This window comes from Staurois parvus, unplaced genomic scaffold (genome assembly GCF_062004578.1).
Source record: "Staurois parvus isolate SC_StPar_1 unplaced genomic scaffold, SC_StPar_1.0 ptg000575l, whole genome shotgun sequence".
NCBI classification, from domain to species: Eukaryota; Metazoa; Chordata; class Amphibia; order Anura; family Ranidae; genus Staurois; species Staurois parvus.
In genome coordinates, this window is record NW_028318371.1 from 6,869,545 (window position 1) to 6,893,289 (window position 23,745).

Below are 23,745 nucleotides of genomic sequence, written 5' to 3' on the forward strand. Positions count from 1 at the left end.
ACTTCTCCCACTGATCACTAATGTAAGGGGGACATTTTTCGCTATCGTGTGCTGGTTGTTGATCGTGATCACGTGTACATATGGAATGCTTCCTGTAAGATATTTAGTTTTCTTTGTTTATCTATTTGTTATTAAATAAATGCTTCGCTTTATCAGATGGTTATTATAGTATTAATTGGTCAGAGGAAGGGGAGAGGGGCAGACAGACCCTGACATGTTATGGGATGCCTTTAAATGTCCCCTGTAATAAGCAATGTTAGATCACCAGATTTAAATGTGCCTGAAAATTTTTACTTGTTAGTCAGGCACATCTAAATCTGCTGATCTTACATTGCCTTCTTCCCAGACTGACAAAGCTGCTGTCCAAAGGTGGCTCCATTGCCCCTGCATCCAGAAAACAGACACCCTAAGACAGGAAGTTTGTTACTGGATGGATCACCAGGTGCAATACAGGGAAAACAACCTAAAAAAGAAAACTAATGCAGCCACCACATCTAAGGATTGATACTGGCTTACACCCTACCCATATACCTGGAGAGGATATCGCCACTTATACGCACATCTCTGAGAGGGAGATCGTTGAAGGGAGAGGTATCCAGAGTTAGAGGAATCATATGCATGGAGGATCCGGTTTTGTGATCCCAAAAGTGTTTTGACCCCTGCGGGTGGAAGCAAGGAGGTGAGCGGCTAATCCGGCTACTTACAGATACCATTCTGTGGTTACCCACATTCACCATCCATGGGCACGAGTGTTGTTTTGGTTTTCTGGATTACATGGTGTTGTCAACACCAATTTTGGACTTTTCACAGATATATTTGTTGTTTTGGGTCATGCGTGTTTTCCATGATATAGTCACACAGATATTTGTCACTATTGTATAGATTGTTTGTTTATTTCATATATATATATACTTATATCTGTGTATGGAAACACTATGTAGTGTTTGGGGTTTATTTATTTGTTATGCATGGTTTATGCACTTCTGATATGCACTTGCATGTTTATGCATTTTTTTTTGAGTCCTAATTGTTGGACATTCCACTTATTGGTCCCCATTTGGACTAAGTTTATATATATTTTATTCATATTCACCATCACTTCCGATCCCATTCAGGATTTATTCACCTTTATACCATACGTTTTTAGTATTGGTTCACATAACTCTGCTATTACCATCCTTGTGGTGGTTTAGTATTCACTGCGTTCACTTCTGGATCCATTGAGGATCAGCTCACAGTTAGATATCTGAAGATCCCAGGAGGATCAGGTCACTTTTACGTTCTCCTGCACATTGTGTCACTTTATATATTGCCTTCACATTTATTTATATTATGTATATTTTAGGTTATATTATATGATTTGTATCTTTGGAGTAGCGCTGCATCATTTCCTTTTTATCGTATTTCACCGTGATCATTTGGTATATGATTGGATGTAGCAGCTTCTCCCTAATTTTTGCATCTATCATAGGTAGAAGTGCAGGAGGTTTACACCATTATTTATTGAAGAAGTATTGCCCAGACTTCTCCTATGGGTCACAGGAGTGCACTTAGCTCTGAACTTCTGTGACTCAGATTCATAGCAGCAGTGTGGACTATTGCACTCCTGGCGTATGACATTACATACCGTAAATTCTGAGCTGTCTGTATAAAGGTAAGAAAATATTGTCCCATTTTCTATGTCACCATTTTTTGCCTGTTTTTCCCTCCAGGTGAGGGCTGTCAGCCCCCTGTATTTTTACAGATGGTTTGAAAAAAACAAAAAACCTCCTTGCCCCCATGTCTGTGATGTGAGTTTATGTAAAAGTTTATGTAATAAAGTCTCAGGTACTGAAAGGTGGAGCATTTCACCCCCAGGTACTGCAGTTGTGCTGGCACTGTTAGTCCCACAGTGACACCATAGTTCTGGTGTCTGTAGAGAAGCACCGCTGACCACCAATACTAGGTGTTTGTAGTGGGATGTCGGGGTCACACAAGAGGATTGCCCCTGTTATGGGTTCTTCTGGGCTACACTAGGCACCTGTAACAGATCACCTAACTTTACACCCACATGGAAGAAAAATATATTTGAAATATATTTTAAAAATATTCTTCCCAAATATATTTACATATGTTTGAAATGCTACAATTTTGGACATATTCAATATATTTAAAATATATTTCAATATATATATATCCACTCTTAGAGATGAACACACATCGCGTACACTTGCACACTAACTGTCCTTCAGGTAACTCTTGGGTACCCGTACAAATACACACCTTCACTATCCACTTGCAGTTAGGAGGGATACGCTGAGTCTGTGTCCTCCTCCACCTGTCCAGCATTCTCCACTACCTCCCTCCCAGTAGCAGAATGGAACCCCACCGTGCACCTAGCGTGGACTCCATGCATGCACTTGACTCTTGACTTCTCTACCTCTGCACTAGCTGGGAACCTCAGGGGTGCTGAGCCGCTCCCATTGTTCTGGGAAACAGACAGCTTTGGAAGGAGTGCTTCCAACACCTCCCTTGCTGCTAAAGGTTGTCCCACCTGACACAGGCACACGCTTATAGGATGCTTGACTGATTGCTGGCTTCCATTACCCTCAGTAACCACTTGCTGTACGGCACTAGGATGACTCTGTAAGTTCTGTCTTCATACCCCAATGTGCCTAGTGACCCAAAGTTTTAAGTGAAGTGTACAATGTGTCGGTTACTAGCGTTACACTTATTTAAGAACTTCGGACCGAGCAGAAGGCTGGCTTTACTCAGAAAAGTGCCAGAAACATTAGAGTCCAACATATGAGAACAGTCCTTTTTTCTATGTCCCTAAACCCTAACTCAGGCTTGTGTGCTGTCCTGGCATACCTACAAAATGTAGAGTCCATTAGTGGTAAGTCCATTAGGATCTGCAGAGTCCAGCAACTGGTGTCTTCGGTGTGAACCCCGGGCCCCAGTGGCTTCCTACATCACATTGGGTTCCAAGATAACAGAGAGGTGTAATGTCATTCTCTTTCAGGCCCAGGATTCACAGCAAGAGCCTCAGATCAGTGGGTCTGACCCAAGAAGCCCGCCGAGCGGAAAACCCGGGAACTCAGGTCAACCCTAATCCTCCCATCCTGGGACATCACCTAGCTAGCTGTATTGCAACCTGCTTAAATGTTTAAAGTGGTTCTAAAGGCTGAAAGTTTTTCTATGCATAAAGGTAACAAAGCTTCAGTGTGCAGTTCCCCCCTCAGCCCTCTAATACTTACCTGAGCCCGAAATTAAAGCCCCATGAAGAAAATTATGCCACCATTGAGAAAGGAATGCTTAGCAATAAAGTGGACTTTAGACTCTCTCCGGTACTATGTCTTGGGTAGACAGTTTGAACTGGTAACAGATCATGACCAATAAAGTGGATGGCACAAACCAAAGACCAATAGGAGGGTGAATAGGTGGTTCCTGGCCCTTCAAGAAATCAGTTTTATCATAAAACACCGCCCCGGTGTTTGGGGAATGCAGATGCCCTGTCCTGAGTGCACGCATGCTTGCCAACCTGTGTTTGTTCCAACCCCAACCCCGTTTGAAACGGCAAGGGGGGGTGTATGTGACAGGAAGCCAGGAAGAACTATGGGTGTGTCCAGGATGGGGGTATTTGTTCCAGATTCATGCTGTACACTGACTGTTTTTCCTTTTGTGCTGTAAAGTGAATCTGTTTGGGTTAGTGAGCTCAGCTGTAGCAGGTTGAGTTTGTAGTGTGGCTTTCTGGGTTGAAGTGTGATCACTGCAGTGTGGTATACACAGTATTGGAGTGAAATATTGTTTTTGTAGTGCACATTTGTTGTGTTTTTCATGTTTGTAGGAGTTGCATAGGTGTGTGTATTTGTGTATGTATATATATATATGTATATGTGTGTGTATATATATTAATATATATATATTTTTTTTTTTTTCTTCTCCACGTGTGATGTGCACAAATTATATGTGTTTGCATGATCCACTATTAGTGGCACATATGTTTGATTTTTTTTTTTGAAGGGTATAACACTATGTTAGTTTATATATTTTTTTGAGGTACATGAATATTGGAAACTTCACATTGTAATCACAGGAGAGAGAATCATCTTGGAGGAAGAAGAAGGATTTTTATTATATGGTACTTTTTGAATATTGAGGACACTTTTCATTAGGGGTTTAGTGTTCATATAACAGCAATGGTCAAACTACGGCCCGGCGGACCTTTTAATCCGGCCCGCGGAGCTAGGCTCCCGCTAGGCTCCTCTCACAATCCACCCTGAAGACCGGTGTAGCATGAAAATCTGTCTCCTATGAGGATCTGTCCCCCTCGACGTATCTGCGCATGTGCCGGAGATCGCCGATCGGCTGCTAATGCCTGAAACTGGCACATGCGCAGATACGTCGAGGGGGACAGATCCTCATAGGAGACAGATTTTCATGCTACACCGGAACGGCGCTGGAACACGGCGAGAGGAACGCGCGGAGCAAAGGTAAGTGAATTGACACAGGGGGGACTTGGGGACTTAATATGGGGGATGAATTACTATATGGGGGATGAATTACTATGGGGGATGAATTACTATGGGGGATGAATTACTATATGGGGGATGAATTACTACGGGGGATGAATTACTATATGGGGGATGAATTACTATATGGGGGATGAATTACTATATGGGGGATGAATTACTATGGGGGATGAATTACTATATGGGGGATGAATTACTATATGGGGGATGAATTACTATATGGGGGATGAATTACTATATGGGGGATGAATTACTATGGGGGATGAATTACTATAGGGGGGATGAATTACTATGGGGGATGAATTACTATATGGGGGATGAATTACTATATGGGGGATGAATTACTATATGGGGGATGAATTACTATGGGGGATGAATTACTATATGGGGGATGAATTACTATATGGGGGATGAATTACTACATGGGGGATTAATTACTATGCTTACTATGGGGGAATATTACTATACTTACTATGGATGACACATACACATCATTCATCTACTCTTGGTCCGGCCCCCGGGTCCAATATATGAACCCATTGCGGCCCTCAAGTCAAAAAGTTTGCCCACCCCTGTCATATAAGAAAAGGTTTTGGACTTTAAATGAGGTTTAATGTTGATAAATGTAAAGTTCTGCACTTAGGAACTAAGAAAATGCATACATCATACATACTAGGGGGGGTACAACTGGGGGAATTAATGGTCAAGAAGGTTTTGGTAGATTACAAGCTTAGTAATGGCATGCAATGCCAAGCTGCGGTTTCTAAAGTGAGCAAAATCCTCTTGGGGGGAGGGGGGGGAGAGATCATTTTACACCGGTACAAATCATTCACCTTTCTCTCCTCTCCTTGCAGTGATGACAATACGGACTAGACATCATCTGATTGATCAGAACCGTCCATGTGACCGTGTTGACCAATCAAAAGCCTTCTAGCCCAAACTGTCATCTATGCAAGGAGAGGAGAGAAAGCCGCTTCACAGGTCTGGGGATTTGAAATCTCTGCGGCTTTTTCTCCTCTGCTTGCAGTGATGACAGTAAGGGCTAGACGGCATATGATTGGTCAGCACCATCCATGTCTCCTCCTGCTGAGAATATGGAAAATATGTCACTGTAGTATACATACCTACTCTCCCACTCTCCGCTGCCAGAAACTTCCCTGCACCGCTCCTGTGTGAACTCTGGCTATGACAGTCCGGGTTCACAGGAGCAGTGGGAAAACCGCATGCGATTTGGACAGGAATCACATTCCTGTTCAAACCGCATGCTGTTCTTTGCAGTGCAATTTGCGCCAATACATTTTTATATTGACTCAAATCGTACCGCAAAGTATTAGTAATCGATATCGTACTTGCACTTGCCAGGTATGGGTATCGTACTTGCACTTGCCGGGTATGGATATCGTACTTGCACTTGCCGGGTATGGGTATCGTACTTGCACTTGCCGGGTATGGGTATCGTACTTGCACTTGCCGGGTATGGGTATCGTACTTGCACTTGCCGGGTATGGGTATCGTACTTGCACTTGCCGGGTATGGGTATCGTACTTGCACTTGCCAGGTATGGGTATCATACTTGCACTTGCCAGGTATAGATATCGTACTTGCACTTGCCGGGTATGGGTATCGTACTTGCACTTGCCGGGTATGGGTATCGTACTTGCCGGGTATGGATATCGTACTTGCACTTGCCGGGTATGGGTATCGTACTTGCACTTGCCGGGTATGGGTATCGTACTTGCACTTGCCAGGTATGGATATCGTACTTGCACTTGCCGGGTATGGGTATCGTACTTGCACTTGCCGGGTATGGATATCGTACTTGCACTTGCCGGGTATGGGTATCGTACTTGCACTTGCCAGGTATGGATATCGTACTTGCACTTGCCGGGTATGGGTATCGTACTTGCACTTGCCGGGTATGGGTATCGTACTTGTACTTGCCAGGTATGGATGTCGTACTTGCACTTGCCGGGTATGGGTATCGTACTTGCACTTGCCGGGTATGGATATCGTACTTGCACTTGCCGGGTATGGATATCGTACTTGCACTTGCCAGGTATCGGTATCGTACTTGCACTTGCCGGGTATCGGTATCGTACTTGCACTTGCCGGGTATGGGTATCGTACTTGCACTTGCCGGGTATGGGTATCGTACTTGCACTTGCCGGGTATGGGTATCGTACTTGCACTTGCCGGGTATGGATATCGTACTTGCACTTGCCAGGTATGGATATCGTACTTGCACTTGCCGGGTATGGGTATCGTACTTGCACTTGCCGGGTATGGGTATCGTACTTGCACTTGCCAGGTATGGGTATCGTACTTGCACTTGCCAGGTATGGATATCGTACTTGCACTTGCCGGGTATGGATATCGTACTTGTACTTGCCAGGTATGGATATCGTACTTGTACTTGCCAGGTATGGGTATCGTACTTGCACTTGCCAGGTATGGGTATCGTACTTGCACTTGCCGGGTATGGATATCGTACTTGCACTTGCCGGGTATGGGTATCGTACTTGCCGGGTATGGGTATCGTACTTGCACTTGTTGGGTATGGGTATCGTACTTGCACTTGCCGGGTATGGGTATCGTACTTGCACTTGCCGGGTATGGGTATCGTACTTGCACTTGCCGGGTATGGATATCGTACTTGCACTTGCCGGGTATGGGTATCGTACTTGCCAGGTATCAGTATCATACTTTGTATTTGCACTTACTGGGTATTGGTATCAGCATCGTACTGTGTTTTTATTTTTAACAAATCCTCTAACCCAGCTGATCAGAAGTCCTTGCAGCATATTAAGTTAAAAGAATTTGGGCCAGTGAATTCCCGCATTAGTTTGCTGGGACCCCAAACCTCAAAATACACAGAAATACCCTCAGACCCAAACCCCACCTTCATCCCTACTTGAGATCTGGAAGTTCTTGTTAGACAGGTTGATAAGGTAATGTTACACAAGACAAGATCATATCCAGTGACTGCGCACTCCTTGTTTACAGGTACTGATGGCTTAATCATTAGCAGGATCCATGGGGAGGACTTTACTGAGGACAGTCAGGACTGTTAACACCAAGCCACCAGTAAAGATACAGGGAAGGCACTGATTAGTGGTCCCACCTCTACTAAAGAGCAGGTAATGATAATGGGGTTCTTTATGGGGGGCTATCATTCTGTACCTACTATTCCACCTTTTATAGAAGTGTGCATTGAATTCTTTGATAAGTGTGTCCATTTATGATGTATACCTCCAATCGTGTGTTTCCCATAGGATCTCTTGAAGGGGAATTGTAGTCTTTGTAATGCTTCTTTCTTTTTATTTATATACTGTATGAAAGATCAGCTGTACATAACCTTTTTATTATAAAAAGTGACTTTGTGGCCCAAATGTGATCATTGATCAGTGCCCCCCACCCTTGCTGTGAGTCAAAAAGCACTTCTTCTGGTGAGGATTATCTTTCTGTTCCACTTGCTGTTCTCCGATCTCCTCCAAGCACTCAGTAGTACAGAGCATAGTAATGATGGTGCTTCAAACAAAAAAGAGGGGAAGAGGGACCACTCATAGTGTAGTAATAACTTTATTAACAATAGATTGTAGAAATACATTTATATTTTCATAAAAAACATTCAGCTTTAAGTATGTAAATCTGTTGGGCAGCTGGATTGCATTCTGGGAACACCACTGTTCCATGTTCATTACACTGATCGGATGTGACGTCACCGGACACCAGAAACTCCATCCAACACGTTTCACCCCTCCCACTGGGCATCTTCAGAGGTCTCGTAATGGAGAACAGCAAGTGGAACAGATCTTCCTCACCAGAAGGAACACGGTTTTTGTTTTTATTATAACCTTTTTATTGTATGAATGTCCTAACATCTTTTTATTTATGTGTAGATTGTATTATACATGTACATAGAAGGCAGACCTGTTTACTTAGACCAGCTCTGCTTGCTGCTCAGTGATTTTGTCTGGCTGCTCCTTATATCTCACTGTGGGTCCAGGGAGAACTTGTCCCCCTCCAACCAATACAAATTTGATATGTTGCGCTGGTAGCCCTGAGTGGAGATACTCCTCCATTCACACATTGATCAAGAGAGGGGTCCACAGTGAGTGGCCCATGCTGGGCATTAGAAAGCTACCTGCTCCTTCAGGGCCGGTGCTTCCAATAGGCAAACTAGGCGGCAGCCTAGGGCATACTGCCACGTAAGGGCACCTGCAGCACTCTCTCTGTATATGATACCGCCACGTCATGAATGATCCTCCAGCTGGAAGGAGGGTTGACAGAGGGGAGGAAGAAAGGACAGAGGAAGATGTCGGGTGTCTGGGGCCAGTGTAGCAGCTGAACTGCGGCTCCTTCCAGTACTCCTCTCAGACTCAGTTCCTTACTGCAAGCCGACTGGCAGCTGCTGATCAATGTTGAGTTCCAGCCCTTCTCTTCCCATTCAACAGAGGAGGCAGAGCTGTGCCTGCGGAGGTAGGTAATGTCTGTGTGAGTGTGACCCAGCCATCCATCACATGTGCAATGTGTCAGTGAGTGATGACATCACAATCCCACAGCCTGCTCTTCTAGTGCCTGCTGATCTGTGTCAGTGTTGGTGGTGGGTTGTTGTGTCGGACCTGTCACTGTGTGGGATCACTCAGTTCAGCTGCCTGCTGTCATGGCATGTTATCCCCCCCCCCCTCCATTGCCTGGGGAATTCCAGCCTGGGATCTGTCAGTGTGGGTCCATCATCCTCCACTCACTGCAACTGTCTCTTTGCCACTGCCAGCCACAGACACAGTCAATCCGAGGCTCTGATTTTGTCTTTAATATTGGTGCTGGTGCATCTTATGGCACTTATTTTTGCAAATCAAAAGAAATTTAGCAGTTTCATGTTTTGTTGATAGAATTTTTTTAAATTAATTATGGTATATCTTTTTTGGGGGGTACAAGTAGCTGGTCTTGCCTTAGACCTACAATCACAGCTTCTGGCGTAGTGACAGGTGCTGTGATCAGTGGTCTGAACTTGGGGCAGGTATGCTATAAAATGCCTAACCTCTATCACTGCCTGCGGATACATATACAATGGGGAGGATTTACTAAAACTGGAGCACTCAGAATATGGTGCAGTTGTGCATGGTAGCCAATCAGCTTCTATCTTCAGCTTGTTCAGTTAGGCATTGGCAATAAAATCTGGAAGCTGATTGGTTTCTCTGCAGAGCTGCTCCAGATTTTTCACACACCAGTTTTAGTAACCTCCGCTATATACTGTATATACATGCATTCCACTTGTCTGTCATTCTTCTACAGCCAAGCCTCGTTGCTTATAATCTGTCTTGTTTCCACAATCTACTTTCACTTCACACCTCTCCCTCACACAATATGATCTTGTCGACTCCTGCACCACATTTAATACTCTGCCCTGCTTCCTCCATGTTCCCCTTAACAACCTGGTCTTTCTGCCTTCTCCCTCCCATTCCTTTATAATCCAATCTCATTGCTTTTGTTTTCTTCCTCCTCCACAAATTTTGATTCTGCTGCCTCTTCTGTTCCACACCTTCTCATCTCCCAACAATTCCATCTTTCTGCCCCACCTTAAAATGTCTTGCTGCCTCTTCTCAACCCATTTCCACTATCGTGATTCATTGCCTTCCCTCTACTCCCTTCCATTACCCAACTCCACTGTCTTCCCACTATTCTCTTCCATTATCCAATTCTCCCTACTCCCCTGTGTTATCCAACCCCACTGTCTTCTGTGTTTCTGCCTTCTCTCTACTATCTTCCATTATCCAGCCCCACTCCCTTCTGTCCACTCCCTTCCGTTATCCAACCTCACTCCCTTTCATTATAAAAACCCCACTGCCATCACTTCACTCCCTTTCCATTATGTGGCTTCACTCCCTTCTCACTACTCCTTTCCATTATCTATTCCCTACTGCCTTCCTTCTATTCCCTTCCATTATCCAACCCAAATGCCTTCTCTTTTCTCCCTTCCATTATCCAACCATCAGTGCCTTCCCTCTACTCCCTTCTATTATTCAGCCTCACTGCCTTCTCTCTACTCCCTTCCATTATCCAACCATCAGTGCCTTCCCTCTACTCCCTTCCATTATTCAGCCTCACTGCCTTCTCTCTACTCCCTTCTATTATCCAACCCAATTGCTTTCTCTCTACTCGCTTCCTCCAATTTTCCAGCCTCAATTATTTCTCTTCTTTCCATTATCCAATCACACTAGTTTCTCTCTACTCCCTTCCATTATCCATCATCACAGCCTTCCCTCTACTCTCTTCCATTATCCAGCCTCACTGCCTTTATTTGAACCCCTTTTATTACCAAGCTTCATTCCCTTCTCTCTACTCCCTTTCATTATCCAGCCTCACTCCCTTCTCTCAGTGCCTTTTCATTATCAAACCCTGCTCTCTTCGCTTTACTCCCTTCCATTTTGCAGCTTCACTGCTTTACCAACACTCCATGATCCATCCCTACTGCCTTCCCTTGACTCCCTTCCATTATGCAACTCAATTGCCTTCCCTCTATTCCCCTCCATTATGGCTCTCTGTTCTCCTAGATTGTAAGCTCTAATGAGCAGGGCCCTCTGTTTCCTCTTGTACCAAATTGTATTGTAACTGTTATGTCTATCTTCATTTTGTAAAGTGCTGATCAAACTGTTGGCGCCATATAACTCCTGTATAATAATAATTATCCAACTCAACTGTCTCCTCTCTACTCCTTTGCATTATCAAACCCAAATGTTTACTCTTTACTCACTTGCATTATCCAACCTGAATGCCTTCTCTCTACTCCTTTCCATTATCCAGCCTTTCTCTATTCCTTTCCATTATCCAGTCACACTGGTTTCCCTCTACTCCATTCCACGATCCAGCCTCAATGTCTTCCCTCTACTTCCTTTCATTATCCAGTGTCACTGCTTGCTCTCTACTCCCTTCCATCATCCATCCCTACTGTTTTTTTTCTACTCCCTTCTATTATCCAACCCAACTGCTCTCTACTCTTCCATCATCCAACCCCATTGTCTTCCCTCTACTCTCTTCTATTATCCAGAGGTCTGACATTCCGTCTACTAAGTCAAACCTCATACTCCCTTTTAATCATAGAGCTCTGACTAAGCAGGGGTTATATGAAACCTCTGAAAGGAGAGCAATGGTCCTTCACTACAGCATGCTGGCAGTGGACAGGTGTTTCTACTCGGGTTGTGGCTGTTTTTTAAAAGAAAACAAACTGTAGGTCTTTGCACACCTGAATGCCCTCTAGGTTCTTTTGGTATATAGAGAAGTTATTATTCCCACAATCAAACCTCGCTCATAGACTCTGAAAAACAGGAACTGTAAAGCAGAGTTTCTAACCAGCAAAGGAGGGTTTGGAATATTTGACCTGGGGGCAGGGGCGGGCTGACAACTCATGGGGCCCCCCGGCAATAGGGGATCATGGGGCCCCTGTGTCCTTGCCCAAACTCAAAAAAGCCTATGAAAAAGGTACCAGGGGCATCTCATGGGGCCCCCTACTGACCCCGAGCCCTCGGGCATTGCCCGAGTTTCCAAATGGTCAGTCCGCCCCTGGCTGGGGGCAAGCACAACCAACTAGTCTTTTCATGGTGGGGATGGATTTCTGAGGGCTAATTAAAGTCTACAGCACAAAGTGTACTATGGTGCCACAATGATTGGTGAGAAAGGTGGGTGTTCCTAAAGGATGTGGTTTATTGTGACTCAATATTTCATATCTTCTAGAATTGGCTTCTCTTGCAGCTTTTAGCATTCAGTCACATGATATGAGGTCAATGTTAGGAGACTTTCCTCTGCCAGACACAAGACCTAGTGGAGTGCAGATAGCTATATAATGCCCACCATGTGTCAATGACTACAGATCTCTATAATTCCATTTATAAAATAGAACCAAAGGAAGGAGAAAGCACATGGACAGGATGAATTGAACTATCAGAACCTCCAGTTTTCGGAGAGCATATGGAAAGGACAACATTGTGAGGTCATTTTAAAGTAAATCTAAAAGGAAAGGTTTTGGTTTTACATACACGAATGTATCTTTTCCAGTCTTCGTTCCTGGAGCTCTTTTAATCACAAATGAAATATAATCTTTGGCACAGTGAGCGTCCAGCCCAGAGAAGCGATAAGATAAGAGCAATGCAGGCGGCTTCTAGTCTGATGGACTAATATGATAAAAGGATAGCAGATAGATAGATCGATAGATATTTTGTTTTTGTTCCACATTTTGCTTTTTGATGCTATTTTGAGAAAATTGAGTCATCAACTTCAGGTGGCGAAAACTAACAGTAAGATACTATTAGTCAGGAAGTCTTAAAATGCTAAATAAAAATTATACAATAATAAATAGTAATATATAAAATACTATAAATGTAATATTACTACTAACAAAATAAATAAAAACCTAATAAAAAGTAAAGTTCTCCCAAATTACCTTAAAAAACCTATACAGAAATGTATGCTTGCAATAATCTGAGTCAGAGCCATGGCAATAGCTATAGCAGCCCAGTTGGCTGCTATGGAGCCGAGGGTGGAAGGGAGCTCCTTCGGAGGGGTTGTTGAGGCAATTTGAACATTTGAATTTCAAATCAAAAAATGTTATCAAATGTACAGGAGAATTCAGAATTATTGCTGCCAATAATAGATTTAATTTGTTGGCTTGCAGTGCGGAGAATTTGTTTGGTTGTCTCACACAGTGTAGATTTATTATTACTACAGCTTCTGGTCATCCCAGCAAGCACTGAAACTGAATCCTATCTTTGATTTAGAAATACTCTTACATTAAGCTCAATGACAGTAGGGAGGTCGCTGGGGAGCCCCATCAAAATTTTGCTGTGAAGCCCCACAGTCTGTAGTTATGCCCCAATTTAAATTGCTGCATCTAAAGCCTAACTTCACCCCATTGCTTTTGCTGTCCTGGATAGAGTTTAAATTTGTCACATTTCTATTTCTCACAGTAACCTCCTTGGGGAGGTTTTCCCTCAATTCCTGTGTCCATTACACAAAAACAGGAAATGGGGAGGATGTTTTTACTGGGAAAGAAGAGCCGAGAAAACAAGGAATATGCCATCAGATGTTCTAACACCTTCCTTATTCTACTGTAACACCCCCTGACCCCCAAAGACATGTGGGACCCCATAGGGGCAAGTTCGGCCAACGTCAAGCTATAGACTTCATACTTCTGGGAAAGAGGATTAAGGCACATAATACTCCTGGATTAGGCAGACTCCAAATAAAAAATGATATTTAGAGCTGCCAGAGAAAGAGAACCTTGAAGCTACTCCTACACTCTGTGAATTTGGCTATTATGTACAACATGGTCTAACACCCTAGGGAGTAGCCACCATACTCCACTGAGGTACAAGCTTCAATTCAGCTTCTCAATACATTTGGCATTACAGCATGGCACTTTGATCTCCGTGTTACACAAGCTAGGCCTCATGCCCAAGCCCCTATCCAACCACATGGTCACTCTCCTCTGGCAGCAGGTTCTAGGAGGATCTCACAGCCAATAACATCTGTACCCCCAGATAGGAGGTCCAGAGGAGAATTGCCTTCCACAGGTCACTCCTGAATATTTATACCCTCCCCCATTCCCCACCACTGACAAATCTCCTAGCGAGATGCACAATCACTGGTGACACTTACTGGAAGTAGGCAAAAGAAAACAATAACTAGATCCCAGGAAAGCTGTACTATCCAGCTAAGGCTGACTACAGCTTGGCAAATACTACATCTAAATAGAAACGCCTGTCTTGGGGTGGCTACATTAAAAAAAAAAAAAATTGTCTATGTTCCTGCTGGACAGATTGTCAAGGAAATACAGGGACATCTCTTGCAGGGAGACACAGGAAAAAGGAGTACAGAAAGGAGCTGATTTCAGTTATTTTGCAACTAGAGAAGAGCAAAAAAAGTATAATTAAATAATTTGAACTGAGTCATAGTCATGTGAAGAGGTGGGCTGTACAGTAGAAGGAATATTGACCTCTCTCATAGTTGGTATCTATGTGTTTCTTCCAGGAAGATGGGATTCTCCACAATCCTCGCTCTGTTGGTCACTGTTCTCATCACCCTCCATTTTATTATATCGTGGTGGAGACAGCACATACGGTACAGGTCACTGCCCCCCGGACCCACCCCACTGCCTTTCCTGGGCAACCTGAAGTATATGGATATGAGAACTGCTGATAAAAATTACACCTTGGTAAGTGACTTCTGGGATCTAATCAGATTTTGAGAGACTGTTTATTTCACGATCAGGGGTCAGGCTCAAAGACCAGTTGCTATAGCAGTGGAAAGGCTTACCTGAAACCAGCAGGATAGGTACACAGGCAGGTCACTGTGGCAGAGGAGTGGGCTCATCTAAGGTGCGAAGTCTAAGTACTAACTGGTGTTCACCAGAGCTTCTGATGTTGGAGATGGAGTTTGCTGCGTGTTAGCACCAGGTTGCGGTCCTCAGGATCACCCCACCAGGAGGTGAGCAAGGGGAGGTCCAGTAGCGTATTAAGCAGGTAAGGAAAACACGGAAGCGTGGTCAGTACACAAGCCAAAGTCAGTAATGAACAGTTGCAGGTTGGGATCAGACAGAAGCGTAGACAAAGGTCCATAACGAGTGGTAGCTAAATATGGATGACAGCAGAGAAGGCAAGGAGCACAATACTGGCTGGACAGCACAATAATCTGACAAACAGGAAGTGCAGAGACATGGCTTATATCAGGAAGTTCATGGGAGGAGCAAGGGGTTCAAGGTTCATGACAAACAAGATCAAAGCAGGATTATCCAAATATTTGTCAAGGGAGCTGACAACATTCCAGGTGGCTCAGCAAGAAGAAACATTGCCACTCACAGCAGAAGGCCCAGGTTTGGACCCAGGCTCTGACAGTTATAGTGCTGCCTTTGATGGAACTGCTGGTTAAGATGGGTTCTTAGCCTCCACCTCCAAGCGCCTCAACCCTTCTGACACACCAGGATAAGAGAATACAAACCCAATGAAACACAGCAAATAACTCTGGCGTTAGGTAACAGGAATTATCTTAAAACCAGACCCCAAGCAATGATGGGGGTAAATTCAATGTATTATTCTCTCAGACAGCTGATAACCCCACAGGTACAAGCAAAATAAAATATAAAAAGTTACAGGGGTAGCACAGTCCAGCACACTAAAGGACTAACAAAAAAAAAACTAGGTATAAGAGGTGTAGGACAACTTAATCAACAGGAACAGTAGCAGTGCCATCCTAGGATGCAATTACAGGTAGTAGTGAAACAGTCTAACAATAACAGGACTATACTGCTAGTATGCACTAATGGTGGCTGTGCTAGGCCTTGACAAGCTGATTAAATGTAGTTAGAATTTAAATAACATAAACAGTGTAAGAGTATGAGGGGAACATGTAAAATGGCTGGTTGGGTCAGGGGAAGGGGGGCACTCTCTAAGGTTGATCTCCTGCCGGCTAACATTGGGCCCCCTTTGAGGAGCATTGGTGCACTTATGATGGCCCTTAAACCTGCATGCAGTTAAGAGGTGAGGGTGCAATGTAGACTGTGGTACAAGGAACAAACTGGGCCAGAGGTGGTGATGATGCACTACAGCTGCCGTTCATAAATGGCAATAATGCGGCAGAGATATTGAGGGCGACAGTAATAAAAAATGGAGGGGTGTGGAAAGAGTACTACTTTCAGTAACTTGAATACTGCTGACAGTACAAAGTGGGTCAGAGTCCCTCTCAATGACTCCCAAAGGTGGTGATAGGCTGTTAGCGGTGGAAAGGTTCCCTTCAGTCTGGTTCCAGTGTGGTTGCAATTCATTCAAGAGGAAGGAGGATGGTGAACTCTCCAGTCTCTCCTCACCAATCTCTTATGGTCGGAGAGGCTGTTGGATGTGACTAGCTCCTTGGCGATGTCACCCATGGGTCCTCTGGCTCGATTTCCTGATCCCACCAACAGGTTTGAACCTGGACTCCTGGAATATTATGAGGGCAGGCTTTTCCTGGGCAAAAAAAGGCCTCTAGGCTCCTTCTGCATCCCACAGCCAGTTTGCATCATTCTACGGCTGCCACCTCGAACTACACCTCCCATGATTCCAGATGTCTTGCATAAGTCTATGAGAAATGAAAACAGAACCATGTATTTGTGTCAATATGTAGTAGCCCAGTGCCTGGCTACACTGTACTCAGTGGTTGTGCAAAATTTGTTTCCTACACTTGATGACAAATAAATCATCATCCATAGCAGCAGGCAAGTAAAGCTCCTCAGTAGGCGTCCAGTGGGGTTCCAGTGTGTAGTACAGGTATTTATAGTTAGCAACTTTTTTAGGTAGCAAAAAAACAGCAGAACAGTATAATATAGCACTGATGTCATCATAACAACACAGTTAAGCTTGGCCCCCATCACCCCCCACGCCCCTCTAGTGGACCTTTTTTAAAGTAGTATTAAAACCAAAAACATTTTTTGAATATTGCTGTGTATTAAATATGTTGGCTGCATTGATTTTATTTTTTAGGATTTTTTTTCCCTTCCTGCCTTGAAATGTCTATACTTAAGATGGAGGAGCAATGGAGCCACCCTTTGGGCAGCAGCATTGTCAATCTGGGGGGAGGGTAATGTTGATTGGACTTGATTAAAGCAGACCTCCAGCTAACAATGGTAGTTGTAGGCAGTTAAGTATTTTTTTTCCCCTTTTGGGATAAAGGTTTTACATAAATGAATAAAAGCTGATCATTGTAAGAACCCCTGTCAGTGTTAAATGGTTTGTTCCAATCATCTATTTGCCGCTTTTGCTATAACAGACTTGCTGGCAGGATCATCAGGTGAAAATGAAGGCAAAAAGTAAACAAATGCAGTCACAGCATCTAAAAAGTGGTGTTTTTGGGTTTAATATAACTTTAACATGATTCAGAATGTGTAGGAAAACTGAAGTGTTACACCAATAGTTCTGGAGTCCGTAATAGAAATCCAAAGTACCAATCCAACTCCTTTTGGGGATAATACAGTATCCCCCTTTCATCATGGCTGAAAGAATCTTATTATAGATGTAACAATAGAGACATTTTTTATTATTTACATACACATTATCTATGTTTTTTTTTTTTGCCCTGATGGGGGGGGGGGGGTACTTTATAACCCCACAAAAAGTGTTGGCTAGTTATCGTTGATGAAATTTATATTTTTGGATTCCAAAACTATTTGCAGTGCCCTCCTAGTGTAGACTAGGCCACTAGGTAAATTTAGTTTGCCTCGCCTGTAATCAGAGGAGTAGAGGTTGATTACTTAGGTCTGCTCACTGTTTCACTGGGTGCTGCTCTGCTACTTTCTCCTTTCGTCTAGAGGATTCTAGAATCGGAGTGGGAGGAAGGACAGAGCATGCGGCCTGAATATTTATGGGACTCTAGCTAATCCCTGTGGAGGTGTGCCCAGTAGGTGGTGAGAGAGCCCATAAATAGTTTGGGCTTCAGGGTGCATTGTTCCTGGGTCCAGTCTTGCAGGAGGAGACCCCTGTGCAAGGGCTCTACCCTTGGTGCACAATGAAGAGGAAGTCTTCAAGAAGACCCTGAGGTCCCAGCTAGGCTTAGCCAGGGGGTCTATTTGCAAATCCACTTCTGGAGATCAAGTCTGGTCAGGAAAAGCTCACTGGAGAAAGCCATGAGTAAGGTGGTGGGAAAGAGTCCTATGGTGGTGTGAGTCTGCATGTCCCTCACTAGGATGAGCCTGGTGCATATCAACAAGATGCAACTGGTGATCCTGTGGCTATGTAAGTAGATGACCCCAGTGCTGCAGAATGGTGACCGCATGTAGCTTTTAACTCTGGAAGGAGTACAAGTCACCATCAGCATAGAGATCCTGTGGGACATTCATTTTTGGGCATCGCAGCCAGAATTTGAGGAATCCTCAAGTTGTTCAGTTTTACAGTTTATTGGGGTAAACCATGCTCTCTATCACTATCGAAGTTCATCGTACCCAAAAAGAAATCCCTAGACTGTTCTTTGGAGCCAGTGGAAAAGTGCAGAAAATGTGGTGTGCCTGGCAGAGTGTGCTCTAAGGGGGAAATGGGACCAAATTCACCTTAGAGGGTGCACTACATATTGGTGGGAGTTCCTGTTTCTGTACAGCTTCTGGATTTTATCTACGATAAAAAGGTAAAAAAATCAAAGATGGCTGCAAGTGTTCACTCATGCGTGGTGGCGTACATCCCTGCTTCACCCAATGAGTTTAGTCAGATATGACGTCATCAGGGGAACTGACACCAGGATCTGTACCATCCATTCATCGGGAACAAACAATAAAAAGCGCACTTTAATAGAAGTATTTTTTTAATACTAGTAATGGCAGTGATCAGCAACTTATAGTGGGACTGTGGAGGGCATTCTGACACTGGTGGGGAACTGACTAACTGCCACTGACATCCCCAGTGACACCAATACAGTGATCAGTGCTAATAAAAAGTACTGACACTGTACTAACGACACTGGACAGGAAGGGGTTAACATATGTGGCGCGATCAAAGTGTTAACTGTGCTGTGTGTGGTTTTACTAGGGAGACATGCTGTGCAGAGCAATACAAAGCAAGTGTAAGGAGCATTCTTCTCAATGACCACAAGTGTAAGGAGCATTCTTCTCAATGACCACAAGTGTAAGGAACATTCTTCTCAATGACCACAAGTGTAAGGAACATTCTTCTCAATGACCACAAGTGTAAGGAACATTCTTCTCAATGACCACAAGTGTAAGGAACATTCTTCTCAATGACCACAAGTGTAAGGAACATTCTTCTCACTGACCACAAGTGTAAGGAGCATTCTTCTCACTGACCACAAGTGTACGGAACATTCTTCTCACTGACCACAAGTGTAAGGAACATTCTTCTCAATGACCACAAGTGTAAGGAACATTCTTCTCAATGACCACAATTGTAAGGAACATTCTTCTCACTGACCACAAGTGTAAGGAGCATTCTTCTCACTGACCACAAGTGTACGGAACATTCTTCTCAATGACCACAAGTGTAAGGAACATTCTTCTCAATGACCACAAGTGTAAGGAACATTCTTCTCAATGACCACAAGTATAAGGAACATTCTTCTCAATGACCATCACACTAATGTATCATGAGCTGTAGATTCAGTAATGTTTAGCAAGGGTTCCCCGAGACCAAAAATCATTTCAAGGGTTCCTTTGTGTTGAAAAGGAGGTCCTAGAAAATCAGACCAGTCATTGCTACTTAAATGAAACTTCTTTTACAGAAGCAAATCATTTGTACATACGGCTCTTTAGATTTTAATCGCATACAGTGCAACATTACAGAGAAACATGACATGGACCTTCTCCTATTAAAGTGCGCTTTTTATTGTTCGTTCCCGATGAATGGATGGTACAGATCCTGGTATCAGGGTCACTCCACACCTCAGCTGTATGGTCTCCTTCCAACTCCCAAGAGAGCCCGAGGGTCCAAACTCCTCCTACATACATTGCTTCTCAACCTGAAGTGACATATGCAGGAGGAAGACATTATTAACCCCTGTGTTACCAAACATTAACCCATCTGTGTTGACTATTATTATTAGTACAGGTACTTATATATCGCCGTGAATTTACGCAGCACTTTACATATATATTACACATTCACATCAGTCCCTAACCCTCACAAGGTGTACAATCTAAGGTCCCTAATGCACATTCCTACATACACATACTAGGACCAATTTACACAGGAGCCAATTAACCTCCCAGCATGTCTTTGGAGTGTTGGAGGAAACTGGAGTACCCGGAGGAAACCCACACAGGCACAGGGAGAACATGCAAACTCCAGGCAGGTGGTGCCGTGGTTGGGATTCAAACCAACAACTCCAGTGCTGCCAGGTGGAAGTGCTAACCATTTAGCCACTGTCCTACCCAAATACTACAGCATTCTCGCACCTGCCTACACATTGACTGAAATGTTATCTCTAGACATGGGCAGAATGAAAAAAAATTTGTTTTGTTTCAATCCAGTATTTAAATCAGCTGTGATTCGAACCATCTTTGGCCGGCCTTATTCCCAGCTCCCCCCTCCTTGCATGTCCTGAAGCAAGAGACAGGCAGGGAACAGGGAGGTACATCTACATTAAATATTGGGTTTAGCTGCTACATATTTGGCAACAAGGCGTGATCTGGGGGTGCCCTGCAAGTCTCTGATCCCGCAGAGGGACAATTCCTGATGCTACTGACCTCTGACTCTCTCTTGTCATTTTATTTTATCTATGACAGCTCAGCCAAAAGTACGGCTCGGTGTTCACCATCTGGAAACTGACGGAGCCGGTGGTGGTCCTCTGTGGTTATGAGACGGTGAAGGACGCACTGCTGACCCACGCCGAGGAGTTCAGTGCCCGCCCATTTATACCCACACTGCACATCCCCACCAAAGGATACAGTAAGAATTCAAGGACACTTAGAACTCATCCCTCTATATTGTACATTACGGATGAGCTGAACACACCTTGGTTCAGGTCATGGGAGGTTTGCCAAATGAGCCAAAGTACCAGGGTTATTCTGAACCCCATTTTCTCCCCACAAATAGAGCTTTATTTTTGGTGGGATTTGATTGCCTCTGTATTTTGTTTTGTTTTTTTTGAGCTATAAACAAAAGACTGACAATTTTGAAAAAAAACCCTCCAACATATCCAGTAAAAAAATAAAAAAAATTAAATTTCTTCATAAATTTAGGTCAAAATGTGTTCTGCTACATGTCTTTGGTAAAAAAAAAAAAAAGAAATCCCAATAAGGGTACAGTATATTTACCACTTGCCCTCCAGAGGATCCCCCCCCCTTCCTATCCAGGCTATTTTTTTGCAATATGTCACTGTGTCATTTTTACTGACAATTGCGCAGTCATGTAACGCTGCACCCAAAAGAAATGTATGTCCTTTTTTTCCCCCCACAAATAGAGCTTTTTTTTGGTGGCATTTGATCAAAAAAGACCGGGTAGGTGGCACATGTGAGCAAGCCATTGGCTGTCAATCATCGGGTCCCGGCGAGTGATTACCCACCAGCGCCTGGTGATTGCCAAGCATCTCTGATGGGGAGGGGGACTGGTTTGTTTACCAACAGTCCTCCTCCCTGACGGCTTTGGCACATTGCTCTGGATGGCTGTGCACATACGGTTCTGTATCTTGCTCTGTAGCTGTTCCCTATGTAAATTGATACTCGAGTCATAGAACATTGTCTGCCGTTTCAATAAGAATTACAATGTAGCAAAATTGTTACATTGTAATTACTCGGTTTCATTCAAAGCAGATCAAGGATTCACTTTTGACCTGTATATGATAGGGGTTAGTTAACCCCTTGACCTGTTGTTTTTGTGTTTGTTTTTTTCACACAAATAGAGCTTTCTTTTGTTAAAATTTGATCACCACTGTTTTTTTTACGTTTTTAATATATAAACAAGACAAACGTTTTGGGGAAAATCCCCCAATATGTTCTCAGAACTCTGCGTATGATTGGACACAGCTGATCAGCAGGTTTCAGGTGAAATCTTCTGCAAATTTGTGCTGTGTCCAATCACAGCATGGGTCGCCAAGGAAGTAGGCCAGCCACATACATGTACATGACTGTACCTGCCGCCCGCTCATAGTATATTTACTGTCTGGTGGTTTTTAAAGCAACCTTGCAAATAGCAAAAATGAAAAGTAAATAAATGTAAACCGTGTTCATAATTATCTCTTAATGTACCCCTTATACACTACAATGAACCCCTTCCTTCCACTCCTCCTGTTTGTGTTGATTTATTTTTTATTTGTGCCATGTTTAAATGTTTTTAATCATTTGTTTTCCTTAATTTTTTCATGGACACGTTATAAAAAAAATGCGCACAATCAATAAAAAAAAACCAAAAAACCATCTTCATTTAATTTAAAAACAAGTTTGCCATGCTTTTTTAATAGAAATTTAATTTTTAGAACCATTATAAATGCTCCCCTGTAGAATGTGGCTTGGTTTGCCTTTTTATTGTTGGTCGTGTGGTTTGTAACTTATTGCTGATGATGATTTTCTTCTTCAGGTATTAGTGGCCCCCGATGGCGTCCTCTGCGCCGCTTCACCATCTCCTCTCTGAGGAACTTTGGGATGGGAAAGAAGAATATGGAATCCCGTGTGCAGGAGGAGTCGAATCATCTAGCACAGGCAGCAGCCGAGACAGAAGGTGGGAAAAATGTAGTTTTATTGAAAAATTGGCTGAAGTGAAAAACATAGAAGCTTTCATGTTCAGAAAATGTAAAGGGGGCCTAACTGTCTAGGAATTAAGGCCCACTGGCTGCTTCACTCAGCTCCTCCAGCAACAGAGTACTATTGCATGTACACACCAACATCATTATTATTTATTATTATTCAGGATTTATACAGTTTGTAAAGTTTGTGCAAAACGTTTGTGCAAAATAGGAAGCGACGCAAGATTACGTCACTTTTCCCAGAGCTGCTGTTCGCCCGTAAAATGTGGGTAAGCTGTCGGCAAGTAGTTTGGAAAAAAAAAACCTTTAAAAAAAAAAAAAAATCTCAATATGGTGTTTTTTATTTTATTTTTGTAACATTTAAATTTGTAATAGTAACATTGTACTAGTGTGTGTGTGATCCGGGATTATTATTATTATTATTTTTTTTTTTTTTTACTTTGCTTTGCTTTGCAGGAGAAATAAAGATCATTTTCTCCTGCAATGCATAGCTTTCTGCCATAAACCTAACTCCTTCATGAACTGTCATGAAGGAGTTAGGTTTTTGACAGCTTAATAGTGATTTGTGATTGGCTGGAGCTGGTCACATGGTACAGGCTGCTGTGATTGGCCCCATGTATCAGCTGTGGGCCAATCACAGCTCACTAGGAAGAGAAGCAGAGCTGCTATGAATTAGATTGATTCATAACAGCTTTGCTTACATTGTGATCGCGTAGGGATCACATGATCACCAGGTCCCATTAACCGGGATCTTCATTCCGCTGTGTCCGCTGGACACAGCAGTCACGGGTGGGAAGCGCTGCGCACCCCCCTGTGTTAGTACGGCCAGAGCGATGTACACGTACATGGCTTTGCCTGTAGCTGCCGCCTGGTACAGCGGGCGGGAAGCCATTAAAATATAAAAGGAGACTACAATTACAATACATTTCAATACAGAAGGGATAGGAGAGAACTGCTCACAGAGCTTACAATCTAGAGAGGTGGAACTGGTACAAAAGGTAATACAGTAACTGTGGGGGATGATCTGATGTGG

General features: G+C 43.5%; 1 protein-coding gene across 1 annotated transcript in view; it reads left to right on the forward strand.

Moving 5' to 3' along the window:
- Positions 1-7,501: 7,501 nt before the first annotated feature.
- Positions 7,502-23,745, forward strand: part of LOC149450403 (cytochrome P450 2C20-like) — a 59,255-nt gene continuing 43,011 nt past the window's right edge. Inside the window, exons 1-4 of the mRNA XM_089692086.1 lie at positions 7,502-7,648; positions 14,535-14,718; positions 20,758-20,920; positions 22,547-22,687. Coding sequence (XP_089548212.1) covers positions 14,539-14,718; positions 20,758-20,920; positions 22,547-22,687 — 484 coding nt within the window. The 5' untranslated portion in view covers positions 7,502-7,648; positions 14,535-14,538. The remainder of the gene's footprint in view (positions 7,649-14,534; positions 14,719-20,757; positions 20,921-22,546; positions 22,688-23,745) is intronic.